At 39.1% G+C, this 18854-nt stretch overlaps 3 protein-coding genes and 1 pseudogene across 5 annotated transcripts; all 4 read left to right on the top strand.

Moving 5' to 3' along the window:
• Window positions 1-1259: 1259 nt before the first annotated feature.
• On the top strand, window positions 1260-4475 carry LOC119993451. The gene is made up of 9 exons (XM_038840604.1): window positions 1260-1542; window positions 1761-1844; window positions 2037-2540; window positions 2846-2981; window positions 3089-3251; window positions 3386-3514; window positions 3637-3831; window positions 4028-4150; window positions 4342-4475. The coding sequence occupies exons 1-9, from the start codon at window positions 1260-1262 to the stop codon at window positions 4453-4455; spliced, it is 1731 nt and encodes a 576-aa protein (XP_038696532.1). The 3' UTR covers window positions 4456-4475.
• Window positions 4476-5154: 679 nt separating this feature from the next.
• LOC119993054 lies at window positions 5155-7741 on the top strand (annotated as a pseudogene).
• A 584-nt stretch (window positions 7742-8325) lies between these two features.
• Window positions 8326-10866, top strand: LOC119993053 (uncharacterized protein At5g39570-like). Of its 3 annotated transcripts, none has more exons than XM_038839962.1 (3): window positions 8326-9190; window positions 9263-9578; window positions 10472-10866. In XM_038839962.1, the coding sequence occupies exons 1-3, from the start codon at window positions 8382-8384 to the stop codon at window positions 10556-10558; spliced, it is 1212 nt and encodes a 403-aa protein (XP_038695890.1). In that variant the 5' UTR covers window positions 8326-8381; the 3' UTR covers window positions 10559-10866. The 3 variants fall into 3 exon arrangements, with proteins under 3 accessions (XP_038695890.1, XP_038695891.1, XP_038695888.1); XM_038839963.1 differs by having other exon boundaries at window positions 8327-9118; XM_038839960.1 differs by having other exon boundaries at window positions 8327-9578.
• Window positions 10867-12806: 1940 nt separating this feature from the next.
• On the top strand, window positions 12807-16594 carry LOC119992543 (phosphate transporter PHO1 homolog 9-like). Its single transcript, XM_038839284.1, has 13 exons — window positions 12807-13477; window positions 13631-13937; window positions 14027-14075; window positions 14150-14221; window positions 14303-14432; window positions 14542-14662; window positions 14741-14999; window positions 15086-15190; window positions 15288-15332; window positions 15430-15579; window positions 15663-15941; window positions 16037-16176; window positions 16339-16594. The coding sequence occupies exons 1-13, from the start codon at window positions 12922-12924 to the stop codon at window positions 16436-16438; spliced, it is 2313 nt and encodes a 770-aa protein (XP_038695212.1). The 5' UTR covers window positions 12807-12921; the 3' UTR covers window positions 16439-16594.
• Window positions 16595-18854: the final 2260 nt, after the last annotated feature.

Raw genomic sequence — 18854 nt, 5'->3', positions numbered from 1 at the left:
TTTGTGCCGGCTCATTCTTAGGTGCCTCATATTGCTATTCTTTTATAGCCGAGAAAGATATCATATAATATGTATGTGCATGATTGTGTAGGCTAATAAATAATTTTCTTTTATTTTTTATAGTTGAGAACGATATCATACAAGTTTGTAATTTAAATATCTGATATGAGTCTAACCTCGTGCATCAAGCTTGCGTGCGAATAGAAAAATCTTACCCGACGACAAGATAAAGTAGGTTAAAATGCTGCTTGTAACCATAAAAATTTGATCTTTATATATAGTTCCGCCTAACTAACTAACTAAAAAGGAAGGGAAAAAACGGTTAACGACATGTGAGTAAGAGAGAGAAAGCAAGATGACGTGGCGTGTGTACAGAACGGACAAGCCAGCGAAATATACGAGCCGAGAAAGCTAATCTCGACGTAAATGACAGATTAAAAACGCCATTCTCTCTTCTCCCCCCTATTTGTGTGTCTCTCTGTCTCATTAAGCTACTTTGGTGGAGTTGCAGAGAGAGAGAGAGATACATCCACGCTACTTCTCTCGGAGAAAGGTTGGTTCGTTAGTTTTCTTTCTGGGTAATAGTTATCATGTCATTTGAATTCGTTTTGCTATATGGGTTTTGATTAAGATGAATTCGCAAGGATCAGACAACATTATGTATTTCTGGGTGCAGGTTCTTTCTGGGTTTTATTTCTTCTATGTATCCCTGATTTTCTGAAGCTTTGATTGTTTTCCTGGAATGGAAAATGAATTTGAATCATTAATTCATGCTGGATTTGTGATGAATTTTGTAATGTCTCTGTTAATGAAAGACATTTCTCGTTTATTTTCTCTAATTTTATTTGCTCTCATCATGCCATCCATTGCCTAGGATGCTCCGTTCTCTGTTATTGCAGTTTTCCTCGTAAGCTCCTTCCTTCATCTCCTCGTTTCCTCTGGATACTTATGTATGAACGCCTGTGTGTTCATTCGTATATCGATCCTTTTTTCTAGGATTGAAGTTATGTTTTTATTTTCCTGGAATCTCTCCTTTGCTGCTATGATCATTCCTTCTCCCTAGAACCATAAGTCCTTATGTCACAGAAGAATTTTGTTTGCTCGTAAGATAATAGTTTCCGAATAAATCCTCAATGTTTCATTTTCTTCGATATTCTTTTACACATTTTTGTTGCTGGCTATTGCTTTGAAGGAGAATCTATGGATATGACATTTGCAACTTTGTTTTCTGCAGAAGATCAGGTAATGAAATAATCCCAATGGGCAGTTGTGCGTCAAAACCGGCAGAAGGAATTAGAACGCACAAAAGGCGCCGTCACAGGTTCAAGAGAACCCATGGGAAGACGACCACTTCTGTTCATGATGGAACAAAAAATAGGGCGAGTGATGCAGGAAGTCGTGTCACAGATTTCACCCTTAATGAGCTTGTTCATAGGGGTTATGGGAAGGGTGCAACCACCACTCGTAAAAGATCTAAGGTTTCCAATTCAACATTCCATCTAACTCAGTTGCAATGGCACCATAGTCAGCTTGACGCAAACGGTATGCATTTGGCTCTGTCCAATATTAGAATTTTTTAGGTATGTTCATTGAAAAATGTACAAGCCAACTACTAAAATCACGCGACTTGTGTTTGAAAGCATATCAATGTGAAGCTCTTTTGATGTTTTCTGATGTTTTGAATGCGTTGATATTCCTTGATTATACAGCCTTCACGGCTTAAGAAGGAATGCAGTGACCAAAGAAATTCGTGATTGCAGTTATTCGCAAAGAGGATGTTTGGTTCGACTCAGTCAGCATCCTGGAATCAGACACTGATGAGGACTTCTGCAGTGTGCATGGAGGTAAGGACAATTCTCAACTACGATCCAGAATTTTAACGGTGTTATTTGAGACATAGCAATGACTTAATTTTGATAAAAAACATCAGATGTCTTCTTTTGATGTCTTAACTGTTCGTGTCATGGGCCTAATATTTTTCAAAATTTTGTCTTTGGATTTTTAATGATAGAGATGCTTTCCCTTCCTACATGCAGATGGTTTTTCGCTAGTTGGTGGTGCAATTGGGAACATCTCCAGTGGCCAAGTGCTTCATTATGAAACTTCTTCACGAGTTGTGGAGGGCAAGGGTAAATATGAAGAATACCATGAAAGTTATTTACAAATAGATGGAAATAAAACTGAAAATTTTTTGAGCAAGGATGAATACAAGGACTCAAATGGAGTTGCCCCTGTTAGCTCCCAGGGATACGAGCTTTCACAATTAGGGAAGACTGATGAGTTTCTCAACAGGAAGAAAACCTTAGATCTTTCGTATGGAAGCTTTAAAGGTCTAAAAGAGCATAAACGAGATTCTGGCGACAGTGCCTTAAAATCTGGCTTGTCTCGGTTGGTTCCTTCTGTAAGCTTCAGTGACAAGACACTTAATGCTTCAAACATTGGTCCACTGTGTCAAAAGAAAAAATTTGAGACAAAATCCGCAGTTTTCAGGCTCTCTTTTAAGAGGCGATCGTGCGATGGAGGAGAAACGCTTGAAGAATGTAAGTCTTCCATTTACTCAACTTCTAAGGACTGAACCTCTTATCTATTAATGGCCATTAATTTGTACACACCACATCTTTTCTTCCATGGTTTCATCCAATTGTTCAATCCTGAAAGTAGAAAAACAGTTTTTTTCCCCTTACATGTTCTTTTATCACGAGACTGAAGCCCGTTTTTATTTTTATATGATAAGTCATGCTAGAAGTGCCTAGTTTTGTTGTGCTGCTCGATTTTCGTTGATGGCAGGCATACGAAAACAATCAATATAATGGCGAGTACAAACACTTTATTTATTTATGTGCAGGTGCTTCAAAAAGATTCTTGTATCGGCCAAAAGCAGGATTTGTTATTCCATGTTGCAAAGGAGAGAAGCCAGCGGGAGGATGTTGGAATGAACTTTCACCTTCAACATTTAAACTCCGCGGAGGGACATATTTCAAGTATGGAATTGATTAAATCTCAACTAGCCAATTGCATCAAGTAGTAGTTCTGTTGTGTGTGCCTGTGCTCCGGTGGAGATGTAAATGTGTACTGATATATCATGCAGGGATAAGTGCAAGTCCCCTGCTCCAAATCATAGTCCATACATTCCAATTGGTGTTGATTTATTCGTCTGCCAGAGAAAGATAAATCACATTGCCCAACATATCGAACTTCCGAATGTTAAAGCAGATGGGAAGATCCCTCCTCTTCTTATTGTAAATATTCAGGTATAAGTTTTCCATTCAAGGGAAACGGCCCAGAATGTCAAATCTCCATTCATTAACTTAAACATAACATATTGGCTTCCAAGCAGTTTTTTGACTCTTAACACATTGGTTTCTTGCTGTGTGCCTTATGGCAGATGCCTACCTATCCCGCTGCAATGTTCCTCGGCGATAGTGATGGCGAAGGGATGAGTCTCGTACTTTATTTTAAAGTTTCGGAAGATCTCGATAAGAATATCTCTTCCCAATATCAGGACAACATTATGGTAATTTCATTCTTGATTGTCTCTTAATCCTTGTTGTTAGGTATTTTGAAGTTTCAGATTCTTCTATTTACGTTCGTAATCCTATGTATGATCTCCACTTTAAATACTCTTTCTTGCAACAGAAATTGGTTGAAGATGAGATGGAAAAGCTGAAAGGGTTTGCAAAAGACACAGTAGTTCCTTTCAGAGAGAGGCTTAAGATCCTGGCCGGTTTAGTTAATCCTGAGGACCTCGGCCTGAGCTCTGCTGAAAAGAAACTTGTACATGCTTATAATGAAAAGCCAGTACTTTCTCGGCCCCAGCACGAATTCCATAGGGTAATGTTTGTAATTCTTTTTAACTTAGATTCTAACAAGGATAAATCAGGGATGGCATAAGAACCGGATAAACTAAGAACCATTGAAAATTTTCATTCCGCGAATTTCTACAAGGTAACATAGTTTAACAAGTTACTTCCCACAGCAATTTTGGCTTGAAAGGTATATGAGTTTCTGTTTTCCATCTCTCCTGCAGGGTCATAACTATTTAGAGATTGATCTGGATATTCATCGCTTCAGCTATATATCAAGGAAGGGACTTGAATCATTCCGAGATCGTTTGAGAAATGGAATCGTTGATCTGGGCTTGACTATCCAGGTAACGTATCAAACCTGCTACATCAACCAGTGTTCGACATTTTAAGCTAGTTCCATTTTGTCATTTTCGATGTTAAATACGTTATATTATTCGTACTTAGGAACCTGAAAACACAACAAAAACGAGCGAGAAAAATGAAGCATTGAAGCATATTTTCATGTGAACTAAATTTCTTTACATTTTACAAGCAGGCACAAAAACCAGAAGAACTACCAGAGCACGTTTTGTGCTGTCTGAGATTGAACAAGATTGATTTCGTCGATCATGGTCAAATACCGACACTAGTTACCCTCGACGATGATTGATTGATACAGATGGTAAGATGCATACAGAAGAAGTATAGACAGATGAAGGAAAATTCTTTTGATGGAGAGGAGAGGATCAAGATTTTCTCTTCTATACTCTTCCCAGCTCTGTGCAATTCCAGCTTAATACTAATGACCAATAAATCTTTTTTTCTCCATGAATATAGTGTTCAAAATAATTGTTCTAACATCAATATGATTGTCATTAGCATCGCAAATGTTCTATCTCATTACTAGCACTTTCCTAGCCTTTTTGGTTGCCATGCATTGGTTATAGGATTTTGGACACGGATACATTCTGGATTCTATGATTTATTTGCCTATTAAACTCACCAATACAACCCATATATATATATATATATATATATATATGTAAGTATGTATGTATGTATGTATATTTTTTTTCTTCTTCTCTGCCTTGAGATCTTGAATTTGCATATATAAATGATGAAATCTATCTAAAGAAAATAGAGTTCTCCACCCAAAAAAGTTGAAAACACTGAATTTGCTATTGCAACTACAGAACTAGTTCCAGCCTCAGCATTCAAGTTGATACATTAAAATGGAGGAACTTTCAACCGATACAAGTTTTATTCATCCCCAGGCTAGGCTTATGGGAAAATGTCGAACGGTGGCGTTTTAATAAAATTATTTTTCAATTCTTTTCCCCGCTACCCTTTTTTTACAACTGTCAAACAAAGAGGCCCTAGATTCCCCGTTCAACTATAACCGGTCTGTGACTTTATCATCAGCGCTCGTCGCATTGTTTTTGTTAGACGCACAATTTGTCGTTGCCGGTAGTTGTTGGCATCCGAGCGAAGACACTTTGTTGTTCGGCTGTTCGAGTAGCTACCGCGATTGCCTCCACTTCCGGAAGACACTTCGCCGGACTCAGAGACTCTCCTGGTCAGACCGCCGTATATAATCCGGAGAATCCCGGCTCCTCCGATCTCTTCAGGTCAATTCTACTTTCTCGCGGTTTTGTGGATTTATTTGATTCGATCATAGGTCATGATCTAATTAGGTTTTTTGCCTTTGCGTTTATTTAACTTAAAACATGATACGGACAGATTTCATCCGAATTGCTAATTTGGGACGATGAGTGAGGTATTTGAAGGATATGAGCGCCAATGCTGCGAGCTTTCAGCAAATCTTTCGAGGAAATGTATTGCTGCCAGTGTGCTTGATGGAGGTAACAATTCGGAAACATAGTCCTCCACCGTAATTGAGGCAGTTCTTTTGAATTGTTATATAGATGAGATTGTGATATGCGGCTAGGCTCGGTTCATTAGTGTACTCTTAAACATGTTGTCATAATATGAATGATCCGTTGAGTTTTGTTGTTTGGAAGGTCCAATTCATTGATTTTGGAGCTTGGACTTTTGAAAATCCCAAAGATGAATTGAACTCTGAAAATGCTATGCCACTTTGATTCATTGAGTTCTAACAAACTGCTTTCTCCTGTTTTGTGTGTGTGTGTGTGGGAGCGGCAGGACAATAAGTTTGAGGTCACTTTTTCTTCTTTGTAGTTCTTGTTAGTTGTTTTTGGTTGACAATGAATACCAAAGTCTAATGAGCACATGCATTAGATTTGGTAATTCCTAGGAAATATATATGATACACTATGGCATGAAAGGTAATTCTTTACAGAAGAATATTTGTTTCGCAATGAAACTGTTTATAATGCTTAAACTGTTTTATGGAATTGCACAATGGGCTCTTTGATGCTATGAGAAAGGCTTAATGCTTTCTTAGCATAGTGGCTGAAAGGACTTGATTTATATGTTGTGAGAGGGAGGAAATTGTAAGCAACTGATCGACTTACTTTAATCTACAGAATCAGAGTAACCTTTTTTTGTTCTGATTTTAGTTTTTTTAATGAAACCTCTTAAAGCTGATTACAAGATCACTTTTATGTGTCACTTGAGTCGTAGTTGACATGTTACTCGGTATATGACTGATGCGTCTATGTACACAAATAAAAGGAATGAACACTGATTTGGATTGTAATCTGATGCTTTTGTAGAGAAAAAGAAGCAAAGATTTTGGAGATAAAAGCAGGAGTGGATGAAGCGGAAACTTTGGTACATATATTATTGCTGGAATTGCTGTGTGTTCATTCCGTAAACTGTGGTAACCTATTGATGTTGCTTGTATTTTCCCAGATTAGGAAAATGGACCTTGAGGCAAGGAGTTTACTGCCAAATGTGAAAGCAGCACTTCTTGCTAAATTAAGAGAATATAAATCTGATTTGAACAATCTGAAAAGTGAAGTTAAAAGAATCGAGTCTAGCAATGCTAGCTTGGCTGCTAGAGATGCACTGTTGGAATCAGGAATGGTTGATGCGCTGACGGTATGTCTTCATGCAGATAGGCTTTCATATGGAATGTTTTGTAGTAATTTTTTTTTATTGCTTGGTAGCAATTTTTTCTGAGAAATGATGTCAAAGTTATATGATGTGTTGGCCATTTATCTACATTGACACTGCTGTTCGATTGTGAGTGCTGTGCTTTCTTCGTTAATTGTGTTGACCTAATTCTATTCCTTGTGGAGCACGTTAAACAGGCATCAGCTGATCAGAGAGGAAGATTAATGATGTCAACTGAGAGATTAAATCATTCTAGCGACAGAGTCAAAGACAGTAGAAGAACTATGCTGGAGACAGAGCTGGGTGTTTCAATTTTCCAAGATTTACATCAACAGAGACAATGTCTCTTACATGCTCATACCACGGTACGCCTCGCTCAGTTTTTCTCTCCCGTCATATCTCCCATTCTTTTATGTTTCTTTTATGAACGTGCTTTCTTTGCTATCTTGCCATAGACTCTTTTCCAAGCAAGGTTGACATTAAACATTACAATGCGTAAATTTAAACTGAATTCTTTGTTATTGCAGCTTCATGGAGTGGATGACAACATTAGAAAGAGTAAAAAAGGATTGACTAACATGTCGAGGAGGATGAGCAGGAACAAGTGGATTATTGGCACTATTATTGCAGTCCTTGTTCCTTGCCATCATTTTGATTTTGTACTTCAAGCTTTCTAAATGGTCAAGGAGGGTTTGGCTTCTGTTGTGGTGGCTGCCTCAAGAGAAAGTGTCCATTTGCCTTTCCTGTGTTTAGAGTTGTTCTTGGCTTGCAAGTGCCGACATAAACATACTACAGATGAATACTTGGATATTCTTTCGGAAACTAAATGTGTGGGATTCTTTGGTATGAACATAGAACCACATACCACTTGAGGGCTGGAAATATATTGGAATTCGTTGATGTTGATATTGCTTTTACTGTTCTTTACAAAGCATAAATAATGTCTGTGATCACATTGTTCTTGAGATGAAGATGGCAAGAACAAATCCAAATTTCCACACACCTTTCTGCAGAAAATGAAAAACTTTACATTTTTTTATTTGGGTATCGATTGAATTACTTAGTCCAACATATATTTTGGATAGTTGAGTGAGTGTGAATTTTAAAACTCACCAAACCAATATTTCACAAGAAAATATCTTGAAAACTCCTAATCTCAAACATGGTAGACCAATAATTCACAATGAAATATCTCGAAAACTCCCGGTCTGGAGACGCTAAGTCCGAAGATATAACGATTGTCGGCAAGGGGTTAAATCGTTACATTTTTCTATACCTACATAACATGTCTAGTTTGATAACTCTGACATACTGTCTAGCCATCAGATTGTCGGCAATTGGATCGTGTGACCTGCAACTTGGAAGGGTAGATTCAACAGTTTAGTGCATCATGGTCGTTGAAGTGATCCAACGATTGAGATGCGATTAACAATGTACTGAAAACTACACCGTGTTGCCTGGTTGAGGTTTTTCTTTTGGCTTATAAAGCATCGTCGTCCATATCATTTTACTTACAAAACCAGAGAAAAGGAGGAGCTTATTCAACAGAGAAAAGCGATGCCGTACTACTCAAGAAGCGAGGATGACGTCAACGAGTTCGACGACTACGATCCCACCCCCTACGGTGGCGGCTACGACATTGTCCTCACCTACGGTCGCCCGATTCCGCCATCTGAGGAGACCTGCTACTCCAATTCCTCTTCCGAGGAATTTGATTATGATCGTCCCCAGTACTCGTCCTCTGCCGAGCCCTCTGCCTATGCTGATGAGGCTCTCCAGACTGAGTACAGTAGCTATGCTCGCCCTAAGCCCCGACCTGCTCCCGGTTTTGTTCCTGCTGGTGCAGAAGGATACGGAGAGCCTAGGCCAGAGCCTGCTTATGGGTTTGAGCCAGGTGTGAATAGGCCTGGATATGGATCTGGGTCAGGTGACGGATCTGGATATGGCCGGAGGCCGGAGTCGGAGGATCCCGGATCAGAGTATGGATCTGGATATGGCCGTAGGCCGGAGGAGCCCGGATCAGAGTATGGATCTGGGTATGGCCGGAGGCCGGAGTCGGAAGAGCCCGAATCAGAGTATGCACCTGGGTATGGTCGTAAGACCGAATATGGGGCCCCTGAATCAGGATATGGATCCGGTTATGGCCGGAAACCTGAGCAAGATTACGGGTCTGGGTATGGCGGGAGGACTGAATCCGAGTACGGATCAGGCTATGGCGGGAGGAAGGAATCCGAGCACGGATCGGGTTACGGAGGAAGGACTGAGCCCGAATATGAAACTGGCTATGGCGGGAGGAAGGAATCCGAGCACGGATCGGGTTACGGAGGAAGGACTGAACCCGAATATGAAACTGGCTATGGCGGGAGGAAGGAACCCGAACACGGATCGGGTTACGGAGGAAGGACTGAGCCCGAATATGAAACTGGCTATGGCGGGAGGACTGAATCCGAGTATGGCCGTAAACAGGGATATGGAGAGGAGCAGCAAAGTGGGTATGGCTATGGAGGAGAGAGGACTGAATACGAGAAGCCTAGCTATGGAAGGACTGACTATGAGAACCCAAGCTATGGTGGAGATGAACCCCCTCGAAGGCAGACCTATGGAGGCGAGGAAGGAGGCTATGGAAGGCCGAGTTACGGACGATCTGAGGAGGAGGACTACAAGAAACCCTCCTATGGTGGGCGTGATGAAGAAGAGGATGATGATCGTCCAAAGTATGGCTATGGTGAAGAGAGCCACGGTCGCAAGAAACATGTGAGTACTTCAACTATCTAATTTTTATCTTTCAAATGATTGAAGCTTCATTTCTGCGGGTATTCATAGTTTGTGATACCTACCATAATTAGATATCGTGTTCTATGGTTTATCTTCTGTAACATGAGCCTGTCTTAAATGTACTGATTATAACCTGAAGTTCCTGGAGACTTTGTGATTTATGTGGACTTGTATGAGAGCACGATGAAACAAGTAGTAACCTTTGCTGATATCTTGAATTTATTTGCTGTGAACAATTGAATCATTAATCAATTATTTCTGGAGTCATAAAACCTTGCTCGCTTATGTGGTTTGATATGAAGTTCAAGGAGGTTAGATGATACTTGTCTTGCAAATTGCATTCTCTATCTGGGATTGTTTTCCATGGTTTCCCTTCTCTCTTACATGCTTGAATTTCGCAGTGAACCTTCTATTCTGATTCTTCTGCTCGTTTACATATCAAGCTTGAGATTTTTGTCTTCTTTTTTGGCTTTACGGATTTTCCAAACCAGATGCTGTAAATCTGTGTTTATCGGATCAACTGGGGAAAAAACTGTCAACACTTTTGGTAGTTGGTTAATGTTTACAAAAGAAATTTTCAGATATATTAGTTATACATTTTTGGTAGATATTTCAGATACATGTGCTAGTAATTCATTTTAGCTTCTGTAATCATAAGGTCCTGGGAGTGTTGCATGTTCTATGCGAGATTCAAGTGCCTGATGTTATAAGGGAGTTGTATAATGCATGATTCTGTTTGTCTAGTTAGCTACTCAATGTCTAGAAAGTATCAATTTTTAAAGCCTTGGGCAGTTTCATAGAAAGAACTTTGAATGCTGCACTTTGCCTATCTTGGATGATATTAACTTGTTGAATGTGTGTGACATTGACAGGAGGATGATAACTCTGATGAGGATGGTGATGAGGAGAAGAAACATCACTATAAACACCACCACCACAAGAACTATGACGACGAGTGAAATACACGCAGTGTATGGGAGTGGAATCCATGCTATATACTAAATAAATGTTTTGATGCATGCATTCCTTTGCTGGTATTGTCTTTCAATTATTCTGAACCTTGAAGTTATCATCCATGCGTTCCGCTAAAGTATATGCTCTGTGGTCTTGTACTCTTTAAATAAACTCCCAATATATTTGGGTTGGGGTGTCTTGTATGTTTCTGTGGTATTGTCGTCCTCTTTAATGATATATCCCAGTTATCTGGCTTGGTGTGTCTTTATGCCTTTTGCAGCTTGGTATTGTTGATGAGGATGATTTGTTGCAATGTGGTCTTTATCTTGTTGATTGGTACTAGAAATATTGAAGTATTATTCTCTTATTTTATGGAAAATGGGAGATTAGTACCTTATTCTCTGCAATGTTACCTTAGTTATGCATGATCATATCAAAAATTTTCTGAATGATGATTGCAGTTGGTGGGCCGCATTACCTGTTCATGCTAGCCCGGCCCATGATGAATTTTGGACTTAGAGCCCACATATTTGTTGCTATTCTGAAAAATCTCTTATTTATTATTTGAAAGGATTTTTCTCTCGCCAACTCGGTCACACTGATAACACTAAAAAAGACCCTCCAATAATGTATCGGCAAGTGTCATCAATATGTCAAATAAGGTGTTGTAGAGGTGCTGAGCAATCAAAAATGTTAAAGGATCTCAGTAATCAATCTAGATCATGAATTGATGTAAGTGTAGGGGTCCGTAAAATCTAATATACATCGATCAAAGGGCATGATTGATTATTGGAATTATTGATATCTCATTTATTTGGATTCTTATCACTTCTGTTGAGCAGTATAGACGACGCCTCGAGAAGCATTCTTTCGAACATCCTCAGGTGACTAACACCTAAGGAAACCTGAACCTCTAAGGAAAGAATCATCACACGAAGATATCAGACTCCTACTAGGAAAGAAAGAACGAGACCTACACTTGAAAAACTTTAATAAGAATGATGGAGGAAGAAATCTTTCCCTATTAGAACTGAAATACTTAAAAGTAAGTGTACAAATTTATGTATTGGAGTCTCCTGAGAATCAACTTGGGGATCCTATAGCTAGCTCTTCTCTTGTGTATGTTATCAAAGAACAACAGAACAATCTCTCTCTAATGACCATCCTGATACGTCGGCAAAACCAAATTGGTTTTGGAGGTGATCACACTCCATGGATAATTGATCGGTATACCTGATAGGCAAACAAAAGAGAATATCATATGAAATTAATATAAAAACATATCATGCGACATGCGTTACTCTTCTTTAATTAATATTGGAGTTGACATGTTCAAAAGAATCAAAACCAATATTGTAAGCATAAGATCAAAGTTAATGTTTCTACCCTCTTTTCTTTTTTTTTTCCCCTCACATCACTTCCAAAATTTTATTTAGAAAAACCCTTTGAATTGGAAGTACAAGTTGTTCACTCGTGGCAACAAAAAACAAAAAATGCTGGTTGTCCATTAATTATCTCCACATGCAATTTCTATAATTATTGAAACCCAAACGTGTTTTGACCTCGCGTGTAGGGGTTGCAAAAAATGGATTCAAGGTCGAATAATATTACGTGTATATGAAATATTTACATATCTAGACCCTAATATATTGATTCAGATCCGAATAAGCAAATCGGACGACAAACTAATACGACTTAGGATCTGGACAAGTAAACTAGTGTGTTTGGATCCAGATCCTGTTTTTAACCGGATACATTTTTTTTGTTTAGACCCATATTTTAAACATATGACTTATATTCAAACTTGATTTAATGCAGATCAGATAAATTAGGTCACCTAAATCAGACATAATTTTGTCACCCATGCTCACGTGCCGGTTGTAAATCCGACAAACACATGATCCATAACCTTACAAATATTTTGTGTACGGTTTGTGATGCGTCATGTCCTACACACTTGACTTGGAAAGGACGGCCTAATAATCATCAATCATAGTCATGATAACCAAGACTAACGCGGTTCACAGTCATCATAACCAAACCTAGACGCGCTTCTTTTCATTTTTTTCCCAGCCGTGATTGATGGTTGGCTCATAGCATTAGCTGTGACCAACCTCATACCAAAAAAAAAAAGGCAAAAATCTTCTCATGAATGAAGATCAATATCAAATAAAATATTACCAAATCTCTCTTTCTTTATTGTAATTAGTAAGAGATGAAGTGGACCTCATGATATGAACAAAATTTAAAAAAAAAAAAAGGGGAAAAATATTTCAACTTTCCTTTCCATAAATGAAACCAACCACCCAAACCATATGTATTGATTGATTTCTCTTGACAAAAAAAGTTTTCTTCTTTCTCAATAAAGATGAAGTTTGGGAAGGAATTTGCAGCACAGATGGTGCAGGAATGGCAAGAAGCATACATGGACTACAACTATCTCAAAACAATATTGAAAGAAATATTACATTTCAGGCAGAGACATTCACCATCACCCACATCAGCAACAACATCAAAGGGAGGATTGAAGAGAAGGGTTTCACTCTACAGAGCATTTAGTGGTCTAACAAGCAGAATCAATGGAGGTTCTCCCAGGAAAAATGAAGATGAAGTGATTCTAGTAAGTGAAGGGAGTGATTCAAGCCATTGCCAGACAATGTTCTTAATGTCATCAGATGATGGAGGAGAGAATGAGCTTGTGTTCTTTAGAAGGCTTGATGATGAGTTCAATAAGGTAGTTGGTTTTTATAAGAAGAAAGTGGAGGAAGTGATGGGAGAGGCTGATGAGTTGAGTAAACAAATGAATGCTTTGATTGCTCTTCGGATTAAGGTCGAAAATCCTGTCTTTCGAGGCTCTAAGATGATGAATCTTGCAAGCAATGGCGTTCCGGGTTCTGTTCATCCCATCAATGCTCAAAGAACAGGTAAGTGATCTGTTAGATACTTGGATTGTGTTTCAATGACTAATATATTCAGTGTTTCTGGTTATTAATTAACATGGTATCAGAGCGCGAGCTCTGCCTCGATCTTCTGATTAGTTCTTGACTTGTTTTTATACCCAATTTTACAATCTGAAGGACAATCACATATGGATACAATTCAGGAAGTTGAGATGAGTAGTGAAGGTTTTTCAGAAGAAGAAGAGAGAATAGGCAAGAGTGATCATATTCATATTCAGGGGTTTAGACCAGCTTCACTGCAAGTACTTGATCATGTGAAGATCAATATAACCCCGGAAACGCCTGTATCGACTGTGAAAACCATCCTTAATAGCTCAGAATCAGGCATGTCGTTCAGCGCGAACGAGTTGAAGAAGGTGGAGTCACTAATGGTGCGAGCTCTTGTCGAATTCTATCAGAAGCTTCGGTCTTTGAAAAGCTACTGGTAAGTAAGATGGTTCATGCCAAACAACATTTCTGTCATCTGTGCTGCTAGTTTTGAATATACTGACAGTATTACATGTAATCTAACAGCTTCTTGAATCAATTGGCCTTCTCCAAGATCATGAAGAAGTATGACAAGGTACAGAATCTTCATTCCGGGTTCTTGAGTTGATCGAACATTCGAGTAAATTTGCTAATTTTGTATTGCTGCAGATCACTTCAAGGAATGCTTCGAAAGCGTACTTACAGATGGTTGACAATTCATATCTTGGCAGCTCCGATGAGGTTAGGAATGGTTAATAGATTCTGTTCATGTGAGAAGAATGTAAATAACTCCATAACTGGCCTTCGATTACCTCTCTGCAGATTACTAAGCTCATTGAAAGGGTAGAGGCTACATTTGTTAAGCATTTCGCGAATGGAAATCATAGAAAAGGAATGGACATTTTACGACCAAAAGCCAAAAGGGAAAGGCATAGAACTACTTATTTCTTGGGTAAGTCTTGTGCTTGCAGAACTTCTCAGTAGCAACTCTCCATCTTCTACATCTAAATTTTGGTGAAAACATTCGAAATGAATACTAATCGGCCTTTTAATACAAGCAGGATTCTTTTCTGGCTGTGCAATAGCGCTCATGGTGGCCATTTTTGTTCTTATACATGCCAGAGATGTCCTCAAGAGCGCAGGACGAACCAAGTACATGGACAATATATTCCCTCTTTACAGGTAAATTTACATATACTGCTAATTGTGAGTTCAGTAAAACTAAAGAGAGGTTTTCTAAGAATGAAACTGTCGTTGCAGCTTGTTCGGCTTCATTGCCCTGCATATGGTGATGTATGCCGGAAATGTGTACTTTTGGAAGCGTTTTAGGGTAAATTATTCCTTCATTTTTGGATTCAAGCAAGGGACGGAGTTGGGTTATCGAGAAGTCCTGCTGCTAAGTTCAGGCCTAGCAGTACTTACATTGGGTGGTGTTCTGTCAAACTTGGACATGGAGATGGATCCAAGAACACAAAGTTTCAAGACAGTAACTGAGTTAGTCCCTCTTGGACTCCTCACTGTAAGTTTCTAGCTATTCTGTTGAAGTGAATGCACAAATTCCTCAATTATATGTCCGATGAGATTGAACTTTTGATTTCTATTCAGCTTGTTCTTCTGATAACATTCTGTCCCTTCAACATCATATATCGTTCAAGCCGATTCTTCCTTCTCCGGTGTGCATTTCATTGTATTTGTGCTCCTTTTTACAGGGTGATCAAGATAAGAACCTTTATTATACTCATAGATAACAATCTATTGATTTAGCTTAGTAACAAAGACGTTCATCGACGTTTTCTCACCGCTGCAGGTCACTCTCCCGGATTTTTTCCTAGCAGATCAGCTTACTAGCCAGGTATTTATATCAGTGCTGTCACAATATCATTGTAGTACACCTCACATATACATTCGATTTTCAAGTTATCGGTACTGATCATCAAGCTTTTGCACAGGTACAAGCTTTGAGAAATCTGGAATTCTATATTTGCTACTATGGTTGGGGGGATTTCATGAGGAGATCAAACACATGTCAAGGAAGCGACATTTATGATGCTTTCAATCTTGTCGTAGCAATTATTCCGTACTGGCTTCGTTTCGTCCAGGTATTGCCGTCTGTTTAATGTGGTAATATCCTGTTTATGCTACTATGCAGCAGTTCTTCTCACAAGATTCTGATTTGTTTCAGTGTTTTCGACGTTTACTCGAAGAGAAAGATGGATGTCAAGCACTAAATGGACTGAAATACATGTCAACAATCATAGCAGTTGCTGCAAGAACAAGTTATGAATTGAATAAAGGAATGAGTTGGAAAACCACAGCTCTAGTCACTTCTGGGGTTGCAACAGTTTTCAACACATATTGGGACATTGTCATAGACTGGGGTCTTCTGCAAAGAAACTCGAGGAATCCATGGCTGAGAGACAAGCTCCTTGTACCGAACAAAAGTGTTTACTTTGTAGCTATGGTGACAAGATTTTCTCTTCATTACCTGTCTTTTCCTTTCGAGTCGGTTATGGTTTATCATACTGAGTAATGGTTGTTGTTTTTCTGTGATTGTAGGTGTTGAATGTTATACTGAGACTTGCCTGGATGCAGACAGTGTTAGGCTTCACAGAAGCACCTTTTCTACATAGAACAGCCTTGATTGCCATTGTTGCAAGCTTGGAGATCATTCGTCGCGGCCTTTGGAACTTTTTTAGGTACAGCTCTAGCCTCTCTGTGTGTGTTACATTCTTACGGATCCCATTGTTTTTTGTCTCAACTATGCCAAATACTTAGATGGACGCACACGATTGCGTATGCAATGAGTATATTGTTGTCACTGTTTCAGTAATAAGAGAAGCGTGTTTTTGGCTGATCAGGTTGGAGAATGAGCACTTGACTAATGTGGGGAAGTATAGGGCTTTCAAGTCTGTACCATTACCTTTCAACTACGATGATCATGAAGACAAGGGGTCATAGAATTGGATGGGTTTTTTCAAGTCTCTACTGTTATCGATTTTGTATATCCAAATGAAAATAATCATATTGCATTCATATATAATACAACTTTTAACGACTATTTTAGTCAAACCTTACAATGTTGTCAAGTGAAAATTTATGTGTGCGTTGACTTGACGGTTTGAGTTTAGACCCATATTGAATGTCCAAAATACATTTACATGGTGTCGTTCTCGGTTATCAAAAAAAAATATTTAAGATAAGCATTTCCATATATTCAAACTGTAGAACAGAGTTTTTAAATTCAGTTATATGCTTAATTGATTAATCCGGTTCATGGTTCATGGTCGTTTTGTTAGTTTGGTTTAGCTAGACCGGATCTGTTGGTAAGGGATGTTCAACGAACCGTTTCAATAATCTTGCAACGCACCGTTTTGGTAAAGTATTTGGTTAAATTCAATGCACCGTTTCTTTCTGCTTTTTCAATTTAGGACTTAGGAGCCGCCGTTCATCTGGTTGATGATGAAGGTGGGGATCGAGGGTCGACATTGTAGCAAAGAATCATGATGAAAATTCATGAGGAAGAATATATACTTTGGGGTTTGTCTATATGTATTTTTTATTTTTTTTATGACAGGGGTTATTTACACTCCAGTTTTCTCATTCACACCCCATTTTCTCCAAAGTCCAAACGCTTCCTTGCACCACCATTACCAAAACCCTCTCCTTTAATGGCAACATCGCTTCCTTGTTAATGAAAGTACGCTCAAGATGCCATCCTAGGTAGTCCCGACAGGAGTTGCCCCTGACGTAGCACCACCAACTGGCATGGCATCTGAATCTGTCAACCACCCCAGAGTAGGGGTTTCGTCCCATCTATTCCTCCTCGCCAATGAAGGAGTCTGCATCACCCATCCTTCCAGGTGTCGGGGTTGCATCCCATCGCCCAATCCCTAGTGTAGCATCAGGCAAATCCCAATTAAAATGGGTCTTAGTTTTCTTTGCTGCAGCACCAACATCATCCTGTGCCTGGTCCCACCGATTCCTCCTCTTAGGAACAGGAGCAGTAGCAGCAGTTCCTTCACCTTCCTTAGCCGCTTCCTCCTCTTCCTTCTTCTTCTTCGCAATTGCTCTCATCGTCTCTTCCTTCTCCCTCTTCAACGCCTCCTCCCTCCTCACCTCTGCATAAGTTCTCACCGATGGTGAAGAAGAAAATGCCAATGAGGGGACAAATGGAATAAGGGTGTGTTTGGTGGTTTTGAAAAATGGGGTGTGAATGGAAAAACATGGAGTGCAAATAATCCCCACTTTTTTTATAATCTTTTTTTTTTTTAATATCCGGCACAGGCGAAGAGACAAAGAAAAGAATGTCAAAACAATGTTCAAGATGATCACATCTACTATCTAACCAAGCCTGCAAATCTGGAAGAAAACAATTGGGAATATTGTCAGATAAACCCCTGACCACGACTCATTTGACGATACTATTTGCCCAAGCATTCCGATGCCTACTAACGTTCGATATAGACCAACTCAAAATCCCATTCAAACTGTCTCTAATGTCTTCAATCAAATTCTCAATAACCCAAAATGATACCAACTCAGGTTTATAAACTACATTAATCACTAAAAGGGCATCCGTATAAAACCAGAATATTTGAATCGCCCCCTTCCCATATATACATATAGACACATCGGAAAATGATGGGCTGGGCATTTAGAGGCCCAAGTGGATGATGCTTTCTAGGAGGCCCAAGTTGGAAGCCAGATAGTGGGTCTGAAATTGGACAAGCCCGTCTCAATCATTTTAGTTGAGTCAAGTTGACATAAGTAGGCCCATTAAAGAAACTCGTTTAATAAGGAGGCATAGGCCCACACCGGTAATTTAATTAAGACCCATGTGAGGCTTCATTGCTTGCTTTAATTCATGCATCAAATTCAACAACCACACTTACTGTTTCAGAATATTGAAGTGGTGATTCTACTGATGACACGTATCTTTCTTGAGAATATCCACCACTCAAAAACTATTGATATCAAAATGCCAATGTGTAGTGTTCAATGCCACACTCATGGAAGTTGTATGGGGATCATCCATACAAGATTTCTTTATATGGCACTTAATAAATGTAAATATAAAAAAAGACCCTTTATAATGGATGGAGTCGAATACATGCAATATGTGAAGAGATTATTATCAAGATTAATATCTCAAGTCGGATTCACGTACCTTAATCTTGTGTGGTATATAAATGAAGTTTTAGCTCCTCTCATCCAATGACACATTTTTTGAGTCTAGGAACCAATAACGATAGCTCAAGAAGAACAAATCATTGCGGGTTCGTGGTCCACAGCGAACAATATTCTTGATGTGGTTGAGCTAGGATTTCTAACATAATCTGAGCAAAGACTCGCATTTTCTGAGTTTAAGAACCAA

Source organism: Tripterygium wilfordii, chromosome 23 (genome assembly GCF_013401445.1).
Source record: "Tripterygium wilfordii isolate XIE 37 chromosome 23, ASM1340144v1, whole genome shotgun sequence".
Lineage (NCBI taxonomy): Eukaryota > Viridiplantae > Streptophyta > Magnoliopsida > Celastrales > Celastraceae > Tripterygium > Tripterygium wilfordii.
The sequence above is the reverse complement of the archived record's forward strand: the minus strand, read 5'-3'. Positions and strand labels throughout refer to the sequence as shown.